Genomic DNA, 18,101 nt, shown 5'->3' on the forward strand with positions numbered 1-18,101 from the left:
TCGATTCAAAGCTTTCGTGACTGCAGGGATTCACCTTCTTGGTTCTTTCGGTAAAGTCACGTAGAAGGGAAATAATAAAGTAAAGCATAATAAAATATTACATAAATGTATTGTTTTATTTTTATTATTTCCCCTCTACGTCACTTTACCGAAAGAACCAAGAAGATGAAAGTTTTGATTTAAAGCTTTCGTGACTGCAGTAATTCATATTCTGTTTTTTCGGTAAAGTCACGTTGAAGAGAAACGTGACTTTACCGAAAAAACTAAGAATAAGATGAAAGTTATTATTTATTTTTATTCTGGTTCCGTTATGGTGACGTTTATGTAAAAACAACTTAAAATAAATTGCACGTATGTCATCGGAACGGAATCAGAAGAAAAACTGCTGATGTACACGTACGTCATCGGAACGGAAAATGTTTAATGACATCCAAACCGTTAACACAAAGTGCGTGGGGCTTGGGCAGGATGCGTCATGGCCAGAAGGGACGAAGATGATAACAAATGGTCAAGAGTAAAAAACGGAGTGGCAGCCAAGGAATGGAACATGTCCGAGAGGACGGCTACCTTGGAGATGAAGCGATGAAATCAGCTCTTGTGGTGGCTGGATTGTGGTGGCTGGATTGTTACGTCGCAGAATCATGGCTGTTGCTGCTGCTTGCGATGATGGCAACGATAATGATGATGATCACAGGGGTAGGTAACTTGGGCGATTGTAGGTGCCGGCTCATCGTGTCGCTGCCTTCCCGCTCATCTGTGGTTCCTCCACGCACCTCTGAGGTGTCCCCTCTCTTCGAGAGCGAGTTAACTATGTTTCTATTATACCAGGTAAGGCCCCACACTGAACTATACTTGAGCTATTTTTCAAAAGCGACCTGGCTATCACAGATAGCTAGAGCGAAGTGGCTCATGTGGAAATTTATAACAGCAGCCAGATACTCTGAAAACGTGATGTTGACTCTAAATGTTCACCACCTTGCCTGGTATGCAGGAGGTCGTGGGTTTGATCACAACCCTGATTCCTTTATATCTTGAGTTTGCATCTCCCTGTGGTCGTGTGGATTTGTCTCCGGGCCCTCCGGTTTTTTCCCTCTGCATTCAGAATCAATGTCACGCGTTTAGAGTCTTTTGCTGCTGCAAATTTCGATGTGATAAGCCACCACATCCTTGAGCTATCATTTGTGATATCCAGGTTTTCCCCTCCACATTTAGAATCAACGTCTCGCGTTGAGAGTATTTATTTGTCTGCTCTACATTTCCACACGACGATGATGATGATGATAATCCACTTCGTTGAGCTATCATTTGTGATATCCAGGTCGCTTCTGAAAAAAGAGCTCATATAGCTCAGTGTACCCTTACCTGGTAAAATAAAAAATAGTTAAGTTCGTTCAGGTTACCACAAGCAAACATATATATAGAAAAACACCGTGTGTGTGTGTGTGGAACCACCCCACGAGCGTCGGCCACTAGCAGTAGGAGAGGACCCTGGTGGAGGCAAGCAGCTGGCGCAGGGTGGACGTCAGCGCCGGCGCGGCCGTGGCGGCGGCTCGCATTTCCGTGGGAGTGGACTCGCGCTGGGCAAGCAGCGCGTGGCACAGCGTGGAGTGAAGCTCGGCGCCATCGGGAAGCTCGTCGGTGAAGGCCGGAGCCGACTCGGGCATCCGCAGCCGGCACGACCGCTCGGCCGTCACCAGCAGCAGGCCCCAGGCGGCGCCGCCGGCGGCGGCCTCCTCGCCCTCGCGCACCTGGGGCCCAAAACAAACCAAAAAATGCGATCGAAATGCTATATTATAAATAACTATCATGAAAATCTAAAACTATTAAACAAAAAACGACTTTTTATTGTGTCAGGTTAGGCCCCACTGAGCTATGTAGCTCTTTTTCAGAAGCGACCTGGCTATCACAAATGATTGCTCAACGAAGTGGCTCATCATCACCGTGTGGAAATGTATAGCAGTAACCAAATACTGTAAATGCATGATGTTGATTCTAAATGTGGAGGGGAAAAACCGGATGACCTGGAGAAAATCCACGCTACCCCAGGGAGAGAGAGACAAGCAAACTCCAAATATACAGCAGGCGTCATCAGGGCCGGGATCAAACCCACGACCTCCTCCATATCAGGCGAGGTAGTTAACCCTTTCCCATTCCGATGACGTATGTGTACATCATCAAAACGAAACCAGAAGTAAAAAGAAAAAAAGAGAAAAACTTTATCGGGACCAAGGCTCCCACAAGGCCGTGCACGTGAGGCGTGTCACAGTTTGGCACCAGCAGCTATCGTAGAGGGCGGCCGTGTCGCTAGAGTTCTCCGCGGTGAGTACAACGTCTTAAAAAACAACGGCGCTATTACGCCTCTCTAAATAAATTGAACGACGAGCCGCTTGCGCGTTCCGGGATTCAGCGGTGAACGGGACACCCACACCCTGCGACTTGCAGAAGACGTCTCGGATCGGGAAGGGGTTAAAAAAACGTCTCCTAGCCACCGTGGATATGTGCAGTGCACGTGTCACCTGCATGACGAGCTGGTGAGCACCCCTGGTCGCATTCCATCGGCTCCAGGAGAAGGAGAAGGTTGACACCAGCAGGGCCATCTGCTCGTAGGCCCTGCTCTCTGCCTGCGCGTCCTGGTGGTGTTATAATCAGAATATTCATACTGGCGGAATCCAATGAGCTATAAAGCTCTTTTTCACATGTCTAGAAGAAGGGGCACGGGGTAAGAACGTTACAACAACAGTACAAAAACACGCTAAGAGTGCAAAGTACAGGAAAGGCGAACAAATCACCCAAACACATACAAATACTAAACCATCCCCATCCGACCAGGCAAAGCCCACTGAGGTATTAACTTATTTGTCAAAAACAACCTGGCCACAAATGTTAGACGGGCACTTCTAACGGCGCTCACTCCCCTAACCCTCCACCGACACTGATCTAAGCAAGCTGGCTGCGTGCCAGATGTCACGGTCCAATTTTTTCCCCAAGTTTATAAAAACACTATAAACTATCAACTATTTTTATTTAACTGGGTAAGGCCCACCGAGTTATGTAGCACTTTTTCAGAAGCGACCTGGCCACCAAAAATGATAGCTCAATGAATTGGCTTATCATGATGTGGAAATTTATACCGGCCAACTACTCAAAACGCGTTATGTTGATTCTAAATGTGGAGGGAAAAACCGGAGGATCCAGAGAAAAATACGACCACAGGGAGAACATGCAAACTCCAAATATATTGACGTCAGAGTCGGAATGAAACCCACTACCCCTGTATGCCAGCTGAGGTGGTTCACATCTCGCCACCGTGGCACCCCATTTATGTGCATGTATGTTGAACTTATTTCGCAACGTACATGGTCAACCCTGCTAATTGGAGGTGTGGGGGAAGGACAACAAACCAAGCACAAAAATAAGTCCTAAAGAAATACGTTTTCAATCTAGACTTAAAAGTACAAAGCTCCCGGTAGCTTTCCAATATCGGAAGGAAGAGCGTTCCAGACGGCCACTGGAAGCACCTCTGAAAGAGCGTGATGCGGCGACGAATCGTTGTTCAATGGCTAGCCAAAAGCCGCTGCTGCGAGGATTGACCGGAGTTCGCGTGATGATGGTTTAACGCTCCTCGACGAGCTCAAGCAGCGAGGCGGTAAAGCGGTTAATCTGTGGCGAGTGCTTTGTTGTTGTTGTGTGTGTGACGAGCCGCGCCCGTGAGCACCTTTACGTTGACGGCCACGTATTTGTCCGAGTGCGCTCCGGGGAAGACGTTGAGGCCGTGTCGTCGCAGCGTGTCGCGCAGCCTGGCAGGACTCATCCACGCGCCGCGCAGAGACGACAGGGTGTTGCTCTCGCCCCCCTCCTCCGGCAGCTCACACAGACGGCATTCGCCCGGCTGATACCACAACAGACAAAGATTCATCCCCGTCTAGCCTTTAACGGACTGTTGGGGTTGATCATGCTGTTAAAACTAAACAACGAATTGTTATGTTAAACTAAACAATTTTTATATTGCCAAATAAGGCCCACTGAGCTGTGTAACTCTTTTTCAGAAGCAACCTGGCCACACAAATGATAGCTCAACGAAGTGGCTTATAATCAGGTGGAAATTTCTAGCAGCCAAATACTCTAAACACGTGATATTTATTCTAAATGTGGAGGGAAAAACCGGAGGACCTGGAAATAAATCCACGAGACCACAGGGAGAGAGAGAGAGACACGCAAACTCCAAATATACAGGAATCAGGGTCGTGATTGAACCCACGACCTCCTGCATACCAGGCGAGGTAGTGAACATCTCCTAGCCACCGTGGCACCACAAGGGTGGTCCGTCCCGCGGCCCATCTCCAACCCCGATCTGCTAGAATAGCAAACTCCAAATATACAACAGATATCGTCATGGTCGGGATCGAATCCATGATCTGCTGCACACCAGGCGAGGGCGATAACATCTCCTAGCCAGCCCCCCCGCGGCATCCCAAAAAAAAAAAACACCGCCGACGAACGTTGCCGCTCAGCGATTTTGCCCAGCGGCGACGAACCCGTATCTCGAACTCGACGTCGACAAAGGCGGCCATGACGGTGAACAAGACCCGCTGGGGCCCGGTCGAGCGAAGCTCCCAGCCGTGGTAGGGCATGTTCACGTGGGCGTCCGCCAGGAGGCACACGGGCCCCGGTGTCGCCAGCCGGAAGGCCAGCTTCCTGGTGGCCTCGTCGTACGTCACGTCGCTCACGTCATCCGTCCGCCAGCGCTGTCCTGTGACGGCGGAGAAGGTGGATGTGAGGTGGGGCGGGGGAAGCCCCGCGGCTGACGAGATGTTAACTACCTCGCCTGTTATGCTGGAGGTCGTGGGTTCGATGCCGACCCTGATGCCTGCTGCTGTATATTTGGAGTCTGCGTCTTTCTCTCCCCCGGTTTTTCTCACCACGTTTAGAATCAACACCACGTCTCCGTCGAGCTATGTGGCCACGTCGCTTCTAAAATAACTATATAGCACAGTGGGCCTTACCTGGTAAAATAACACAAAATATAGCTTTAGTATATATTTATTTTCAAATTACCGAATTGGGTAAAGCCGCGTGGCAACATTGCCCGCTGCTGTGAAACTCCTGCCGACGGTGTACTTTTGCAATTTGTACTCAAATACTTGATTTATATTTATATATTTAAAGTAATTTGCTTATCTTTCCCTACACTTTGCATTTCTTTCGGGTTTTTTGTTGTTTTGTTTGTCGTTGTAACTTTCTGACCCCCAGATGTCCGGTAAGGGGGGGGGCCCTTACGTGACATCTATTGTAAAAAGAGCTTCGCAGCTCATGGGCTTTCTCCAGGATACACAAATAAACATTCTGATTTACATTGCTTACTGTTCTTCTACGTGGCTCGCTCACTCGCTCACTCACTCGCTCACTCACTCACTCACACACTCACTCGCTCACTCGCTCACTCACTCACTCACACACTCGCTCACTCACTCACTCGCTCACTCACTCACACACTCGCTCACACACTCGCTCGCTCACTCGCTCACTCTGTGGGTCCCAACGGGCGACCTGCGGAGCCTCGAACACCACGAGCGAGGGCGGCACGGCCACCGTGACCCCCAGTGGGGGGTCACGCGGCTCCCCCTCCGTGTCGTGCTCCTCGCCGGCCCCCCGGGAATCACCCGCCGAGGGGGCCCCCCTTTGCGTTGCCGCGTCGCCGCCACGGTAGGGGTATGACCGCAGGCCCCCCTCCTCCTCTAGCTCCTGCGGCAAACAACACGAGACCCCGACCCCGTCAAGGAACGTAAACCACCAGCAAGCAAACTCCGGTCGGCCTCGCAGCTTTTGGCTGGCGGTTGAACAAAGACGATCAACGTATCGCACGCTTTCAGATGCTATATACACTACACTCTACACTGCTATACACAACACTATACACGGCTATACACCAGGGACGTGCAGTCAGGGGAGGCAGGGGAGGCAGAGCCTCACCTGCCATACTCCAATTAAAATAGCTTAGAAAAAAAAGAATAAAATTAAATAAATATTAAGATTTTTCCACTGATCTGTGTTATAAATGTCATTGGTGTACGATTCCAATTACTTTCATAGTCAAAATCGCCAAATTTGCGGAGCTCCGCTGCAAATGCAGGAAGGGACGAGAGGTGAGGCAGCGACGAGCTCAGCCTCCCCTCTGATTGTGCAACCCCTCAGTAACTGGATGGAGCGCAGACAATAAGCGCGTGCCTGTCACTATCTCAGTATGTCACCAATGTAATGTTTGTAGACCCCTTCATTTCATGTCCTCGCCTTCCATACGCCAGGTAACTTATTTCACGTATGCGTATAAAGATATTTAGGCTCGCTGGTCGCGTCATGAAACTGCAATGAAAAAGCACCAGGGGAGGCAGCTATCACATCTGCCTCACTGAGGGGGGATGTGTCTAACACGCCCCCCCTCAGTGAGGACACGCCCCTCTCAGTGAGGCCACGCCTCCATCGTGTCTAACACGCCCCCCTCGTGTCTAACACGCCCCCCTCCGTGAGGGCACGCCCCCCTCTGTGTGAATCTGGATCTGACACGAGCCAGTGCCTCCCCAGCCATTGACCTCACCGCACGTCACTGCTATACACTACACAATACACTGCTATACACTACACTATACACTACACTTTTGGATGGCTGTCGAACAAAAGCGGTCACCGCATCGCGCGCTTTTGGATGTACCTCTCCAGCCATCTGGAACGCTTTTCCTTCCGATATTTGGAAGCCACTGGAGCTATGCACTTTTAAATCATCATCTAGATTGACGGACTCATTTCTTTATAACTGCTTTTGGTGTTTAGTTCTTTGTGCTTCCTTCGCACCTCCAATTAGCACGGATGGCTACATACGGAGCGAATGAAATTCAACATATGTGCGTACGCATACATACATACCCCCACCCCCAACGCACACACGCTTGCACGCAGGTCCCACCCCAGAGATGATGGCATTACGAGTGCAACACAACACAGGTACCAATTCAAAATGCGGGCGGTGGTGGCAGTGATGGTGGTGATAGGGGGAGAGGTAGTGTAGTGGTTAGCGCACTGTGCTACGAACCTGGCGACCTGAGTTCGATTCCCGCTCACGGTCAACATCAGTGACGATTATCTGAACCGGTCCTCGGCCTCCCCCTAGGTCGACTCAGCCACTAGGGAGACAAAGGCGGCTGGGCGTGGTGCTGGCCCCTCACCCCCTCATGTGCCGTTCTGGCCTTCATAGGTGCTCGCTAACAGGACTTGCCCCAACAGTATGTTAAGGCTATACGGGAGATCTTTGATCGTGGTGGCGGTGATCGTCATGGTGGCTACGCTGCTGTTGCTGCACGTGGCTGCGTGTAGCGATCCAGCTCTGTGTGTGGAGGCAGCAACAGCGAGGGTTGTGGATCACTGCACAGATGTCGCAAAACTCCCTTCCCTAAGCCGTGGGTTGCCGTTGAGGACGAGCCGTACCACCGGCTCTGCCAGGAGAAGACGGTACAAGTGTGGACTAGTCTCCAGCTGTTCCTACGGCAACGTTGCACTTGCAGCATTGTCGTGTACACCTGCAGCGTTGCCACGTTCACCTGCCAGCGTTGCCACGTTCACCTGCCAGCGTTGATGTGTACACCTGCAGTGTTGACTGCCTGGGTTGCCACGTTCACCTGCCAGCATTGCTGCATTCACCTGCCAGCATTGCCACATTTACCTGCCTGCGTTGCCGCGTTCACCTGCCAACGTTGCCGCGTTCACCTGCCAACGTTGCCGCGTTCACTCGCCTGCGTGATGGTCCAGCCACTGATGAGTGTGGGCTGCGGAGGCAGCTCCAGGAGATCCACGTAGAGGACTCCGCCGAGAGGCCACTGCTGTCTCAAGTCCACCTCGTCGCTCCCCATCGTCCCACCATGCTGCTGCACCGGCAGCTCTGAGACCGGAGACAACGTTCATCGTCAAGGGTCAATGGCAGAGCGGCAGCGCGGTGCCTCGCAGCACAACACGCATTGCTGAGCTCGGGTGCGCTTTCGTATTGTCTTCCCGTGCTCTGCAGAATGTGAGTCTGTGAGTGAGTGGAGTTTGGATGTTCTCCCCGTGCTCGCATGGATTTTTCTCCGGGTCCTTCAGTTTTTCCACTCCACATTTAGAATCAATGCGTGTTTAGAGAATTTGGATGCTGCTATACATTTCCACGTGATAAGCCATTTCGTTTAGTTATCTGCAGTTTTTCTCCCCCTCTTTTTGAAATCCACTTTGTATTCGGGGTTTTGCTTGGCAATTTTTTCAATAAAAGTTAATTATTGCTGAGAAAAGTTAATGGGCTTGGGCAGGGCACATGACATCATGGCCGAGTTCGGATGACGGCCGATGGTCCAGACTAACGGCGAGAGCGGCAGCCAACAAACGGAACACGCCCGAGAGAAGCCATCCTCCATGGAGATGGAGCGCGATGGGGAGCAATGGCACGGAGACAGAGGGAGGGCCTTCATTCAGCAGCGGATAGACCCTAGCTGTGGGCACTGATGACGATGGTGATCATTCAGAATATTTATACTGGAGGAATCCGATGAGCTATAAAGCTTTTTTTCACAGATGTCCAGTCGGGGCACCGGGTTAGATCGTTACAGCAACAAACAATACAAAAACACGATAGGGAGTGAAAAGTATAGGAAAGGTAAACAAATCATTAAAAAAATATACAAAGAAAACTAAATAATGTTTGTCTTACCATTAAACTACTAGCTTCGTTTTCCCAAGCGACCTGGCCACAAATGATATCTCAACAAAGTCGTTTGTCATGGGGAAATTTATAGCAGAAAAGTTTAACACGTAGGCTTTCGCGACCAATATGTAAGAGGTTTTTTTGTGTTAGATCGCGTAAATATATGTTGTTAAACCTGCCACCACCCGACACAGCCAATTAGTAAGGTTTGTCACGTAAACAAAACATGGCCATTCGTTACTAGTACAGCACACCGATGTGTTGGAGAGTAAACCCACAACATTTACAATTCCAGTATGACGTTTCGCCAGCAATTACAACTAGCATCATCAGGCGGCAGCCAGATTTGTGGGAAAATCCTCCAGTTTCTTTCTTGAATAGATGGATAAATATTATGTAGCCACTTGTGAGCCAATCAGGTGCTTCTATTATGGATTATAGCAGCAACAAAAAAAAAAATCGACATTATTTTAATGCGTAATGTTGATTCTAAGTGTGTAGGGAAAAACCGGAGGACTCAGAGGAAAAATCCACGCGACCACAGGGAGAGAGAGACATGCAAACTACAAATATCCAGCAGGCGTCAAGGTCGGGATCAATCCCCCGACCTCCTGCATACCAGGCGAGGCAGTTAACATCTTGGTTTAGGCCTGCTCAGGGCGTAACTGCGGCTCACCTGGAGGTGCAGCTCGGTCCGTCTCCACCACGGTGATCCCCTCCTCCTCCGTCTCCTCCTCTGTCCCAGCAACCTTCTCATCGTCCGCCTGTGATGAGGTGCTTATTGGACTCTGCGTACACGAGGCCGAAGGAGCGTGCTTCACGTCTAGTTTGATCGACATTGGATGTTTCGGTATGCAGGAGCTCGTGGGTTTGATCCTGACCCTGACGCCTGCTGTATATTTGCTTGCGTCTCTCTCTCCCTGTGGTCATATGGATTTTTTTCCGGGCCCTCTGGTTTTTCCCCACTACATTTAGAATAAACATAACGCGTTTAGAGTATTTGGCTGCTATAAATTTCCACTCAATAATCCACTTCTTTGAGCTATCATTTGTAATAGCCAGGTCTCCTCTGAGAAAAAGCTATATCGCTCAGTGGGCCTTACCTGGTAAAATAAAAAAATAGTTTAATAGTTAAATAAATTACACGTGCAAAGTGGCGCATTTCATCCGTAGATCCCATCAAAGCGCCGCCGTGTATGGAAAGCACGGAAATAAACAGAACCTGCTGGGTACACGGCCAGAACTAGCAGGCAAAGAGCAGTTTACCCACTCACCCACCTACTCACCTACTCACCCACTCGCTCAGAACCAGGGTGAACGGCCGGAACAAGGGGGGGGGGGGGGTTAAATCCCTCCCTCCCTCCCACCGCCGCCGCCTCCTCTCACCTTGCGCCTCTCAATTTGCGCCGCACCTTCCTCTGCCTGCGCGCTCGGCTCCTCCGCTCCACCTCCTCCGCCACCATCGTCAACGGCGGCCTCCCCTTCCTCCTTCCCCTCCTGCTCGTCTCCCTCCTCCTCCCGCCGCTCCTTCTCCGGCGGCGCCACCGTTGCGTCTCCCGTCCGCGGTCTCGCGTCCGATCGTTCAGCCGGATCGGCGGCTGGTCCGGCGGGAACGGCGTCCGTCGTCGTTGTTGCGGTTGTCAGGTGGTCGTAGCGGGTCCACAGGATGCGCACGGCGACCGGGCAAGCGGCCAGCGGCCTGGGCAGCTCGAAGCCCACGCCCCGATCCGCAAATTCGTAGCCTTTAAACCTGTGGAGGTGATTGGGCGGACAACGCGGCAGAAAGGAATGTCCGCGAATTGTAACTGTAATAATAATAATTACTTAATTTATTTTAAAATTACGGTGACAACTCGGTTTCACGTCGGGGATGCGTTCCTGTGTGCCAGCCAGTGTGCCAGCCAGTGTGCCACTGTGTGCCACGCCGTGTGCCACCCAGGGTGTGCCACCTCGGGTTCTTGTTGACGTTTGCCCACAGCATGAGGGTCATGAAGGAGCTCTCCACCACCGTCTGGAGGTTGCCTGTCTCGAGGTCGGCGTCCTTGCTTGCACACTGGCACCCGGCAAACAAAGATTCCCCGTATAGTCTCAACAGACTTAGGTCAAGTGCTGTTAATGAGTAGCACCTATGAAGGCCGGCATGGCACACGAGGGATTGAGTGGCCAGCACCACAACCGAATGCCTTTGTCTCCCCAATGACAATGTTTACACACTGCAGCAGGCACTCATTTGAGGCCGAGTCAACCTAGGGTAGGCCCGGGACTGGTTTGATAATCGCCACTGATGTTGATTGTGAGCGAGAATCGCAGAATTCGTCGTGCAGCATGTTAACTGCTACACTACCGCCATCACCACCACCACCACCATCATCAGCAACACCAATACCCAGCGCCATTCGCCACGAAGTGACGGTGACATCATCACGGCGCCTGTGCCTAGGCCAGGTGCACTTTGAGGCCACGTGATGCGTCGAAGCCTCGCTGGTAGGAGTTAAAAATGGGACAGACCCAGGTGCCATGGGTCGACTGATTGAGATGACCGGCAGATGCACCAGCTGTGACCCCGACTGTGCCAACACCACCATCACCACCAACACCACCACCATCACCACGTGCAGCAGCGTAGCTGGATAGACCCCATTCCTAGCCATCAACCAATCACCTTCAGCAGGTGATGGGTGACCTGGTCCAGCTTGCTGGCGATGATCTCCTGCAGCTGCAGGATGGAGTGGCGATGCCGCGACACGGTCTGCACATTGAGAACTCTGTCCGGCGTGTCAGCCAGAACAAACTCCAGCTCGTCAATTAGCTGCACACACCACGAAGGCAAATATCCAGCATGTAGCCTCTATAAAACAGACTGCATCCAACAGCACGTTGCCCTCCATGCAGAATCATGGAGCAGCAGGGTGCGGTCGGACGGACGCGAATTGTATCCTCGCACCCCCTCAACACCGCGGGACAGAAAAGAGGTGAGAGGGAGAGACAAGGACAAAGATCCCCCATATAGCCTTAACAGGTTATTGGGCAAATTTCCGTTCTCGAGCAGCTATGAAGGTCAGCACGGCGCACCTCTATGGGGGACCTATATGAGGGGGGTGGTTGACCGACGTAACGCCCAGCTGCTTTTGTCTCCCTAGTGCTGACGTTGAGATGACTGGCAGATGCACCATCATCACAGGAACTCCGGTCAACCTCGCAGCAGCAGCAGCAGCGGCTTCTGGCCATCGAACAAAGACGGTCGCCGTATCTCAGCGCGTTCAGGTGCGCTTTTACGGCCGTCTGGAACGCTCTTCCTTCCGATATCAGGAAGCGACTAGGATCTATGCACTTTTAAATCATCATCATCTATATTGAAAAATCTTTTCTTTAGTACTGCTTTTTTGTGTTTAGCTGGTTGTGCTTCCTCCGCACCTCCAATTAGCATGGATGGCTACATGCGGTGCGAAATAAGTTAAACATACGAAATATCACCTGCAAATCACTCAATTACATTTACCATCGCCCCCCTACTGCAAAAACTTGGCAGGAACCCTCCTGAAAACGAGTCTTGAGACTCAGCGAGGCTTTCCTGTGTAAAAAAAAACGAGTAGGAAAACAATTATAACAAACTAAGCTAAATAGCTCTTTTTCACAAATGATAGCTCAACGAAGTGGCTTATCATCATAATCGTGTGGAAATGTATGGCAGCAGCCAAATACTCTCAACGCGTGATGTTGATTATAAATGTGGAGGGAAAAACCGGAGCACCCGGAGAAAAATCCACGCGACCACGGGCAGAGAGAGAGAACAAGCAAACTCCAAATATACAGCAGGAGTCAGGATCGGGATCGAACCCACGCCCTCCTGCATACCAGGTTAGGTAGTCAACATCTTTCCACCGCGGCACCCCAATAATAAACACGTATGTGTGTGTATACAGATGCAGAGCGGTGGTTGTGTTGGTGCCGTGGATTCGCGCACTCACGTCCAGCGCTGTGCTACACTCCCGTAGCACCGTGGGGACGTCACGCAGGGGCTTATCGTCATGCGGAAATGTAAAGCAGTAGCCAAATACTCTAAACGCACGTTGATTCTAAATGTGGAACCGGAGAAAAATCCACGACCAGGGTCAGGATCGAACCCACGCACGCCTGTGTACCAGGCGAGGCCGTTAACATCTCACCACCGTGGCGCCACGGTGGTGAAATATAGAGCGGTGGTTGTGTCGGTGCCGTGGGTTCGCGCCCTCACGTCCAGGGCGGTGCTGCACTCCCGTAGCGCCGTGGCGACGTCACGCGGGGCACTCTCGGCCCAGAGGCTCAGGAAGGTGTTGATCTCCTTCGCCTCGCTCGGGTCCGGGGTGCCGTCGCAACGCATGTAGCGCTCCCACTGCGAGCGAGTGGCGCGAGAGGGTGCGAACTCAGAGCAGCACTAATCCGAAAGCAGCATCAGCAGACTATCTGTGTGTATGTTGAACGTCTTTCGCACCGCATGTAGCCAACCGTGCTAATCGGCGGCGCGGGGGAATGACAACAAAATTAAACGCAAAAAGCAGTTCTAGAGAAATTAGTTTTCAATCGAGATTATTCGTAAGTGCATAGCTCCACCGGCTTCCTAATATGATGAAGCTTAGCACGGTTGGCTTGCCACAAATGAACCCAAATACCTTGATGATCTCGTCAAGGAGCATAAACCATCATCACGCAAACTCTGGTCATCCTCACAGTTGCCTTTGGCTAACCTTCCGAACCATGCACTTTTAAATCATCATCATCAAGACGGACAAACTCATTTACTTCTAAGTGCTTTTTGTGTTTAGTTTGTTGTCCTACCCACGCACCCCCAATTTGCACGGTTGGCTACGCACGGTGCCAAAGAATTTCAACATCCACATATACAAACAATACAAAAAAAACGATAGGAGTGCAAAGTATAGGTAAAGGTAAGCAAATCACTGAAAATAAATGAACACTCGTCAGCTCTGCAGGAAACGCAAGCCCCTGGAGAGTCGCCGTGCAGTCATCACCTGAGCGCTGGCTCTCCGCTGGCTGTCCGCCTGCGTTGTGCTGAGCCACACAGCCTGCAGGGCCTCGCTCAGCTCCGCCAGTTCACCGTCACGGCGCTCGCGTTCCTGGACGCAAACAAACACGGTCACTTTGCTTTTCCGTAACTTTTAGTCATTTTTGCGTCACCTTTTTTAACTTTTGCGAACCTTTTTGTGTTTTTGCGTCATATCTTTTCACTTTAGCGTAAGTTGTTTGTACTTGTGCTTTATTTTAGCAAGACTTTTTGTTTACTTTTACGTAACTTTATTTTCTATTTCCCCCCTCTTGAAATGTTTTGTCCATTTTTGCCCCCCTCCCCCCACCAACCACCCCTCCACTCCCATCGTGCCCAAACGTGATCTGGACTTTTTATCTTGGCACCGAGTCACGAGACGGAGTGTCCACGTCAATTGGGGGTCCGTGTCAACCACGGCGATCACCATCTGGCCGGGTTACCTTGGCCTCCAGCCGCTCCCTCTCCTCCACCTCCAGCCGCTCCCTCTCCTGCCTCTCCGCCTCCTCCTGCTCCTTGCGTATGCGGGCCTCCTCTGCGCAACGACAAAAGACAAAGATCCCCCGTGTAGCCTCAACAGACTGTTAGGGCAAGTGCCGTTAGCGAGCAGCAGCACCTATGAAGGTCGGCGCGGTACACGAGGGTGGGTGGCCAGCACCACGCCCGGCCACTTTTGTCTCCCTTGCGGCAATATTTACACACCACACCAGGTACGCGTTTGAGGGTGAGTTAACCTAGAGGGGGAGGACCAGGATCGGTTCAGATAATCGTCACTGGATGTTGGTTGCGAGTGGGAAGCGAACTTGGGGCTCCAGGTTCGTACTTGGGTCTCCAGGTTCGTGGCGGAGCGTGCTAACCGCTGCGCTCACCGCTCCACTGCACAACGACACACGCCGACAGACAAACAACAACCAATGGTGGTGGTGAAGTTGTGAGAGTGGAGTGCGAGGCTGTAGTGGCGGCTTGGCTCTGGCTCGAGTGAGCCGGCTCAAAGAGCCACGCTTAACTTTTGAGCCAGCTCTGACCAGTGCACGGTCCCCTTGCATGCTCAGGGATTTTTCCCTACGAGCGGAGCCTGAGTCGAGCCGCACTTTTGGAAGCAAGTGAGTGGCTCAAGGTTGGATTATAAGAAGCTAGATACAACGATAAACTATTTTTTTTTATTTTACCAGGTAAGGCCCACTGAGATTGATAGCTCGTTTTCAGAAGCGACTTGCCCATAACCAGAATATACTGCAGGAGAAATACAATTAACGATAGAGCTCTTTTTCACAGATGTCCAGTAGGGGGCACGGGGTCAGAACGTTAACTCAACGAAGTGGCACCTCATGTGGACATTAATATAGCAACAGCCAAATACTCTAAACGCGTGGTGATGTTGATTCTGAATGTGGAGGGAAACAACCGGAGGACCCAGAAAAAAAATCCACGGGGAGAGAGAGAGACGCAAACTCCAAATATAGAGCGGGCGTCGTCAGGGTAGGGATCGAACCCATGCCCTCCTGCATACCAGGCGAGGTAGTTAACATCTCTTAGCCAACGTGATGATGATGATGATGATGCGAGAGAGAGAGAGACGCAAACTCCAAATATACAGCAGCAGGCATCGTCAGGGTCGGGATCGACCCCACGACCTCCTGCATACCAGGCGAGGGAGTTAACATCTCCTGGCCACCGTGATGATGATGATGATGATGCGAGAGACACGCAAACTCCAAATATAGAGCGGGCGTCGGCAGGGTAGGGATCGAACCCACGACCTCCTGCATACCAGGCGAGGTAGTTAACATCTCCTAGCCAACGTGATGATGATGATGGTGAGAGAGAGACACGCAAACTCCAAATATACAGCAGGCATCGTCAGGGTCGGGATCGACCCCACGACCTCCTGCGTACCGGGCGAGGGAGTTAACATCTCCTGGCCACCGTGGTGCAATGCTGGAAGACAACAAACCTTCCTCCTGCCTCCTGCGTTCCTCCTCCTTCTTCTGCTTGTCCACCTTTCCCGACCGCCTCTTGCCGCTGGCGACGACGCTGCTCCTGGCCGACTGCTCACGTTGAAAACACGACACAGACGCGGCGCTTAACGAAATTCATTCATTTGATGTGTTCATATTTTTTAGGTGATTTGGTCACCATTACACAATACTTTGCTCTACTATCGTTTGTTTGGATGTACACGTGTTGAACACCTTTCGCACCGTACGTGGCCAACCGTATGTTGAACTTACACGGGTGGTGATGCCGATTCTACATGTGGAGGAAAAATCGGAGGAGGACCGGAGACAAATCCAAGCCACCACGGGGAGAGAGAGAGACACGAAAACTCAAAATATACAGCAGCAGCAGGCGTCGTCAGGGTCGGCATCGAACCCACGACCTGCTGTATGTCAGGCGAGGTAGTTAACATCTTATAGCCACCGTGATGAGAGAGACACGAAAACTCCAAATATACAGCAGCAGCAGGCGTCGTCAGGGTCGGCATCGAACCCACGACCTCCTGTAGGCCAGGCGAGGTAGTTAACATCTCCTAGCCACCGTGATGATGATGAGAGAGAGACACGCAAACTTCAAATATACAGCAGCAGCAGCAGGCGTCGTCAGGGTCGGGACCGAACCCACGACCTCCTGTAGGCCAGGCGAGGTAGTTAACATCTTGGTCTTTGGCTGCCGCTGTAAGTTGCCACACGATCATGATGATAACTTACTTCGTCGTGCTATCATTTGTGGCCAGGTCGTCACTGAAAAATATTTATATAGCTCAGTGGACCTTACCTGGTAAAATAAAAAATAAAAAAATATGTTTTAGTTCGCTCGAGGCGGGAAAATCTGAGAGGAAATGTTCCGTCCAGCAAGCGGCAGCTTGAGGTGAGGTAAAGTGTGGGTATCTTTCCCACACTCTTCCAAAGACGTAACTGGCCAAGCGTGGAAGAGTAGGCCTAAATGTGTCTCTCTAGAGGGGGTGAGGTCCCTACTCCGTGCATGGCCGTGAGCCTGCACTTGCACGGCATGCGCCTTTAACCAGATTCACCACATCGGTTCGGGGAAATAAATAAAAAGCGGCTCGAGTTCAGCACGAAGCAAGCCCTGTTAAAACTTGTAACGTTACACTCGTAAAGGAAAGTTATAAAAAGTTAACATTAAGTAGAACTGACCATTGTACAGTAAATCGCAATTCAACCCGGCCCTCCGTGTTGCAGCCAAGCGCCGCGTCGCCATAGCAACCGGGGGGCGGGGTGTGGGTGGGGCGAGGGGGCGGGGTGGGGTCGAGACGCCTTCTCAATGGTCCAGAGCTCCTGCGGGGCTTGCTGACCCCGCCCACTGGACACCAGTTGTAGGCCCCGCCCACAGACCGTTTTAACGAAGCACAGAGCGATGACGCTCTTTATATGCCCCGCCCACGTCAGTGTAGTATAAAAGGTACCGGAGCAGAGCTGCATATTGCTTATTCGCATTTAATACTAGATAATATTTAATACTAGATAATATTTAATACTAGATAATATTTAATACTAGATAATATTTAATACTAGATAATATTTAATACTAGATAATATTTAATACTAGATAACATTTAACGAATGAACTGCATCATAAGAGGCCAGATAAAAAAACTATCAACCATTTTTATTTTAGCAGATATGTGAGCTATGTAAGCTCTTTATCACAAGCGACCTAGCTATCTCAAATGATTGCTCAAACGAAGCGGCTTATCATCAGCATCATCATCACCGTGTGGAAATATATTAACAGCAGCCAAATCTTCTACAAACGCGTGATTTTGATTCTAAATGTGGAGGGGGAGACCGGAGGAGGATCCGGAGACAAATCCCCATGCGACCATGGGGGGAGAGAGGCGTAAACTCCAAATATACAGCAGCAGCAGCAGGCGTCGTTTGGGTCGGGATCGACCCCACGACCTCCTGTACATCAGGCAATATAGTTAACATCTCCTAGCAACCATAGCACCCCAGATCCATCCACTGTCTTTCCACGTAAAACATGAAAAGTGTTTTTCACATTATCTTTAAGAGGGACTTAACCTATATGACATCTGCCAGCTCACCAGCATTGATTCAAGCAAGGCCTGACTGCTGATGAGACACTAAATGTCGAAACTGGTCCAGAGTTTCGCTTGTGCTGAACCAATGCTTCCAGGCTGATTCTGCTGATACAGGATTTTCTTTCCGCAGGGACAATACGATTTTTGTGGATCCGAATATCGTACGATGTATTGTAATACTGCCACATCAATAAAATATGTTTTTACATAACTGATAACCGAACGTAAAAACGATTTAAAAAAAGGTTACCGGTTTGTTATACCGTACAGAATCAGAA

The 18,101-nt window shown here is 50.7% G+C and overlaps 1 protein-coding gene across 2 annotated transcripts; it reads right to left on the reverse strand.

Annotated features, from left to right (window-relative positions):
• Positions 1 to 401: 401 nt before the first annotated feature.
• Positions 402 to 16,997, reverse strand: DNAI7 (dynein axonemal intermediate chain 7). 2 transcript variants are annotated; one of them, XM_032978079.2, is made up of 15 exons: positions 16,916 to 16,997; positions 15,715 to 15,808; positions 14,204 to 14,295; positions 13,729 to 13,833; positions 12,954 to 13,091; positions 11,382 to 11,528; positions 10,669 to 10,772; positions 10,106 to 10,469; positions 9,396 to 9,483; positions 7,782 to 7,927; positions 5,526 to 5,742; positions 4,536 to 4,750; positions 3,716 to 3,889; positions 2,517 to 2,630; positions 402 to 1,748 (listed from the first exon to the last, which is right to left on the reverse strand). In XM_032978079.2, exons 1-15 carry the CDS (start codon positions 16,916 to 16,918, stop codon positions 1,470 to 1,472), a joined length of 2,280 nt encoding a protein of 759 aa, XP_032833970.2. In that variant the 5' UTR covers positions 16,919 to 16,997; the 3' UTR covers positions 402 to 1,469. The 2 variants fall into 2 exon arrangements, with proteins under 2 accessions (XP_032833970.2, XP_032833969.2); XM_032978078.2 differs by having other exon boundaries at positions 9,396 to 9,507.
• Positions 16,998 to 18,101: the final 1,104 nt, after the last annotated feature.

The sequence above is a fragment of the Petromyzon marinus genome, chromosome 65, assembly GCF_048934315.1.
Source record: "Petromyzon marinus isolate PM22_M1 ecotype Great Lakes invasive population chromosome 65, UKy_Petmar_22M1.pri1.0, whole genome shotgun sequence".
In the NCBI taxonomy this organism is placed as follows: domain Eukaryota; kingdom Metazoa; phylum Chordata; class Hyperoartia; order Petromyzontiformes; family Petromyzontidae; genus Petromyzon; species Petromyzon marinus.

Bases quoted from the DNA above. Each gene is read 5' to 3' on its own strand.
- DNAI7 (XM_032978078.2), bottom strand. The intron at 13,092-13,728 runs GTGATGACTGCA...ACTCGCTCGCAG, and splicing joins AGCGGAGAGCCAGCGCTCAG to TGGGAGCGCTACATGCGTTG. The intron at 7,928-9,395 runs GTGAGCCGCAGT...CTCCGGTCTCAG, and splicing joins GGACCGAGCTGCACCTCCAG to AGCTGCCGGTGCAGCAGCAT.